Genomic DNA, 5,565 nt, shown 5'->3' with positions numbered 1-5,565 from the left:
TTTTGCTTTTTTTTATTTTTTATTTTTTTTAATTTTATTTTTTTAATAAAAAAATTCAGCATTTTTCCCTATTTTCTAAACTAATTAGGGAAATATCTCTGTTTTGAAACTAGATCTAAAAATCGAGTTTCAATTTAAAACTCGATTTTTGGACAATTGAGTTATAACAAATTGAAAATTAAAAAAAAAAAATTTCTGGAGCCCTATAGTAGCATTTTAAATGGAACTCGAGCGCCATGCAAGTTTTTATTTTTATTTTTATTTTTAAGTTTGATCGCCCCGTACTTGATTTTCTACAAATCGAGTTTTACATTAAACTTGATTTTGAGAAAATTGAATTTCAAAATAGGGGCATTTCTTTAATTAGTTTAGGAAAGGAGGCAAAATGTTGGATTTTTTGCACGAAAGGGATAAAGGCTAATTTTCTCCGATATTTCAAGTAGCCTTTGGCAAAACTCTATTGAATTGCTAGCTTATTGTTCCATTCGAACCATGATATATATGTAAACTTGATCACTCTATTCTTCAAGTTGTATATGAGCAACAGAGCTAGTACATGCAAAAATATCGCAACAACTTCTTCGATAGTGACTTCTTTTGACTAGATCAACCCCCTCTTCTAAGTAAAACTTTACATGTATTTTAAAACGCACTCTGGTTTACCTACAACTATTAACATAAATGGAACGACATTAGGGCCCAATGCGACAAGGAAAATAAAACTTGATCCTTTGTCTCTCCAAAATCTTGAACCCCCTCAACAGATCAGTCCAAAGTCAAAATTACATCACAAATCAGTTCAAATAACCATATATTGTAGCCCAAACAACCAGTCCACATATCATTGTGTTAAAAGAAAAAAAAGAAAAAGAAAAAAGGCAGGCACAACACGTGTTGAAGATAATAAACAAACTTTTATTTTAAAAAGTAATGACAGGTTGACAACACCATTTTTTTGCAAAGATACAAGGCCCTTACTTAGGGCATTGGTAGCAAACTCCCTAAAATAAGGTAAAGGTCCAAAATGTTTAGAGAAGAAATCAAAAAAAAAAAAAAAAACTTAACATTAGCTTATCTATCTCGGTTTTGATAACTGTGATGAAAGAAAAGTGTGGTTTAAAAAATAATAAAAATAATAAAAAAAACTAATGAAAAAAAATAATATTTACATGAAATAAGTTTTAGAGTAAGGAATCTGATGAGGATAAAATCAAAAAGTGGTTAGCATTTAAGAAAAAGACAAAAAATGGTTTGTTAGCTATCTTAGAAGTCACTTCTTTCAACAAAGACTTTTGCTCATGTAGTTCATCAAATAGTGGCAATTCTAGGATTTTTTTTAGGGGAGTCAATAAAAAAATACATCTTAGATAAAATATAAATTTTACGATTTATATGGTTTCCTTGTTACAAATTTGTCTATAATATGTACTAGTAATAAAATAAAAAATAAACTATAAGTTCATTTGACATGTTTTTTCTTAATATAATGAACATGTTAATTATTGTTATTAAGTGAATTTTAATTATTACTACTTGAAATATTTTTATTTATTAGTTTAGGACAATTATATGTTTACATTGTACTATTAATGTAAAATTTATATTATAGATAATTATACTATACACATTTGCAAAAACTATACAATATTGTACACTTTTGTTTAGAAACAATGTAAATATTACAATGATACTACAATGTAAACTATGAATTTTTCATTAGTTTATTTCAAATTTATTAAGACCTAAATGGACTTTTTAAAAAGATTTTAGATGAAAAAAAAAAAATTTACTTTGTTGTGGGCTTACAATTTCTCCCAGATTTTATATAAAATTGGATTGTTATTAGGCATTTTTTGTATTTAAAGATATCAAAATATTGTTTAGACTATCATAATTAAACTTATTTCAAGTGAGCTTTAAAAAAATTTAGAGTCAAAGTGTTCAAATTTTTATTTAGGGGGATCAAATAAAAAAAAATATTATATATAAAATAAAAAAAATTTCTAGCTCAGGGGGTTCATTTGAACCCCCCTGAACTATACATGGGGCCACCCTATGCCATCAAACCCAGGACGCATGTGAAAAATGATTTATAAATCGTGGGCTACCTATTAGTCACTTCTTCCATCATATATTATAATGTATTATGAAACAATAATTTTATGTATTTATCTTTGGTGATAGTTCGCTAATACTAAATAAATGTTTAATTATTATTATTTTTTTTATTACTCTAGCACCTCTTACTCGAAATCTTGAATCCGTCCATGGAGAAAACAAAACTTCATTGAAACAGCCGAGTTTCGAGAATTATTATTTGAAAAACGTGTAAGACTATTTGAAAAGAGAAGAATGCAGAAAGTTTTCACGTGGACATATGTAAAAAAGCTGTAGTCTGTATAATTCGAAAAGAAGAAGTTGGATTGTAGCACCAACTTATGTATTGAGCATATTTTCTAAAATACAGCGGTACTAGTTTCACACAGCAGAGCAGAGTAGTGCAATAATTGTGCAGTGGTGTCAAGTAGTGTTGTTAACAGAGCAGCAAAAATAATTGCACAGTAGGCCCAACATTAGACCATATGATGTGTTGTGTTGGGTGGAAGAAATTCTACAATGTATTTTAAATATAGTGGAAAACAATGTAACTATTTTTTTATTTTTTTGAATGAAAACAGCATTACAAAGTAATATGTAAAAATGTTTATCAAAAAAGAAAAAAAAAAAAATATATATATATATATATAGATACATATATATATGCAAAAATAGTATATATAAGAGGAGACAAAGATGCAATTAAATAATTTACCAAAAAAATACTATTAAATAAATTGAATGAAATAGAAAATAAACGCGGAAGCAAGATAAGAGATAAAACCCTACAAGTACGCAATCATTCAAAAAAAAAAAAAAAAAAACTACTATAAGTACACCTAGTGTTCATGGCAACTACGAAAACAAATCACACGGCTTAAAATAGGGCTTCATTATTAGTGTCCCAAAATGCTCCAAGATCCCCCCTTTTCCTTCTTTACTTGCCTCCTCTTCTTTTTTATACTGATAATTTATTTGAAGAGGTTCAAAGCCAAAGACCAAAGCCATAAGTTGTTGCCTGGGCCATGGAAACTGCCTCTTATAGGGAATTTGCACCAACTGATTTTCTTTCAACCACATCGATGCTTGAGAGATTTAGCCAAAAAATATGGACCCATTATGCAACTTCAGTTGGGTGAGGTCTTGGCTATAATCATTTCATCACCAAAAGTAGCCAAAGAGGTGTTAAAGACACACGATGCTGCTTTGGCAAATAGGCCAGTACTCCTTGCCATTGAAGTTATGTCTTATGATAATTCAGGTATGATCTTTGCTCCTTATGATGAATATTGGAGACAAATGCGAAAGCTTTGTGTCATGCAGTTCCTGAGCGCGAAGCGAATCCAGTCATTTAGATCAATAAGAGAAGAAGAGGTGTGGAATCTTGTTGAAGGCATTTCTTCGTCTGCGGGACTTCAAATCAATTTCACAGAGAAAATCTCCTCCTTGACATATGGTATCACTGCCAGGGCAGCCATTGGGAAGAAGTGCAAATATGAAGAGGAACTCATATCACTAATCAAGGAAACGTTTATTCTCAGTGGAGGCTTTGAAGTGCCCGATTTGTTTCCTTCACTAAAGTTCCTTAGCTTCCTTACTGGAAAGAAGCCCGCCTTGAAGAAAATGCACAAAAAACTTGACAAGATTCTCGATGATATAATCAACGATCATAAGAAGAAAAGGTGTGCCACTTCAGCCAACAAACATGCAAGTGATCATGATGATATAGTTGATGTACTTCTAAAACTTCAGGAATCGGGTGAGCTTGAATTTAATCTCACCAGCAACCGCATCAAAGCTGTCACCCTGGTAAGCAAATAAGATTGAGAAAATTTCGGATCACAATTATTTTCATTACATTTTGTAACAACATTGTAATCTTGCAAATTTCGAGTAGTGAAAACTAAATTGTGCGTCCATTTGAAAGTAATATGTAACCGGTAACCATTTACAATTTATCAGGTTGAAGTTATGGTAAAGTTTGGGCGAAAACCTTGTGGTCCTAAAACCACTCAATAAGATCCATCAATTTTTTACCTACATTTCTTTTGTTGCATTTTCATTTTTCTTTTATGCTTTTCTTTCCCTCTTAACAAAAATCAACATCTAGGTCATGAATTATGATTTTGGATGGAAAACGTAATAAGAGACTAAAAAATGATTTTCCTTAATTTCTTTTTTCTTTTTTTTCCAAATTATCAGGTTACCCTATTTTGCTTAATATTAAACATTCAAATCACATTGTGATTGTAATTCAACATTCTTTTTCAGGACATCTTCTCTGGAGCAAGTGAGACTTCAGCAACCATGATAGAATGGTCAATGTCAGAATTATTGAGAAATCCAAAAGTAATGGAGAAGACACAAGCTGAAGTGCGACAAGTCCTTAAAGGGCGGAAGAATATTGATGAGGTTGACATTCAAAAACTAGATTACTTGAAACTAGTTGTGAAAGAAACTTTACGATTGCATCCTCCTGCTGCCTTGATCCCAAGGGAATCAAGAGAAAAATGTGAAATCAATGGCTATGAGATACCAAACAATACAAAAGTATACATTAATGCATGGGCTATAGGGAGAGATACTGAATATTGGAGTGATTCTGATTGCTTTCACCCGGAGAGATTCCAAGGTTCTCATATTGATTTTAGAGGGGCAAACTTTGAATTCATTCCATTTGGAGGTGGTAGGAGGATATGTCCTGGCATATCTTTTGCTCTTGCAAACATTGAACTTGTTCTTTCTCAATTGCTATATCACTTCAATTGGAAACTCCCTAATGAGATCAAACCAGAAGAAATTGACATGTCTGAATCTTTTGGATTATCATGTAGGAGAAAGAATGATTTGAAGCTAATTGCCACTCCTTGGTCTCCTCTTCTTCATGAAAAACATTGAATAATAGGGATGCAAATATATTACGTGTGGGTAGTTTCAAGATATAGTGATAAGGTGTTTGGTTGTAGTTTGGTTTGGGTTATTTAAATAAAAGGTGAAAATATATGATTGTAATAGGGTGAATAGATTAAAGTTGAAACCATAAGAACTTGACATATGTCTAAGTCCTTTGTGGTATCAAGCAGGAGAAGGAATGATTTGAAGCTGTTTGTTACTCATTATACTTCTTTTCCTCGAATAATAAGGATGCAAACATATTATGTGTGGGTATTTCCAAGATAGAGTAATAAAGTTGGTTGTATTTTAATTTGTGTTATTTAAATTAAAGGTGAAAATATATGATTGTGAAAGGGTGCTTTAGACCCCAGTTGCAAATAATTAACAAATTCTATGCTGAATTCAATTTATTAACCTATTTTGCTTGCATGTTTAACTTAATTTGTTTGATCACAACACAAACCAATATCGCTAAAATAAACAAGTGTGAAAAGAACAAAAAAAAAAAAAAAAAAAAAAATTGATTACAAAGAGAAAACCCTATTAGGGAAAAAAAAATCTTTGGGATTTACC

The 5,565-nt window shown here is 30.9% G+C and overlaps 1 protein-coding gene across 1 annotated transcript; it reads left to right on the top strand.

Annotated features, from left to right (window-relative positions):
* The first annotated feature begins 2,955 nt into the window (after positions 1–2,955).
* Positions 2,956–5,302, top strand: LOC126723291 (premnaspirodiene oxygenase-like). The gene is made up of 2 exons (XM_050426625.1): positions 2,956–3,906; positions 4,369–5,302. The coding sequence occupies exons 1-2, from the start codon at positions 3,007–3,009 to the stop codon at positions 4,993–4,995; spliced, it is 1,527 nt and encodes a 508-aa protein (XP_050282582.1). The 5' UTR covers positions 2,956–3,006; the 3' UTR covers positions 4,996–5,302.
* The last annotated feature ends 263 nt before the right edge of the window (positions 5,303–5,565 follow it).

Source organism: Quercus robur, chromosome 4, assembly GCF_932294415.1.
Source record: "Quercus robur chromosome 4, dhQueRobu3.1, whole genome shotgun sequence".
NCBI classification, from domain to species: Eukaryota; Viridiplantae; Streptophyta; class Magnoliopsida; order Fagales; family Fagaceae; genus Quercus; species Quercus robur.
This window is presented reverse-complemented; position numbering and strand designations above follow the sequence as displayed.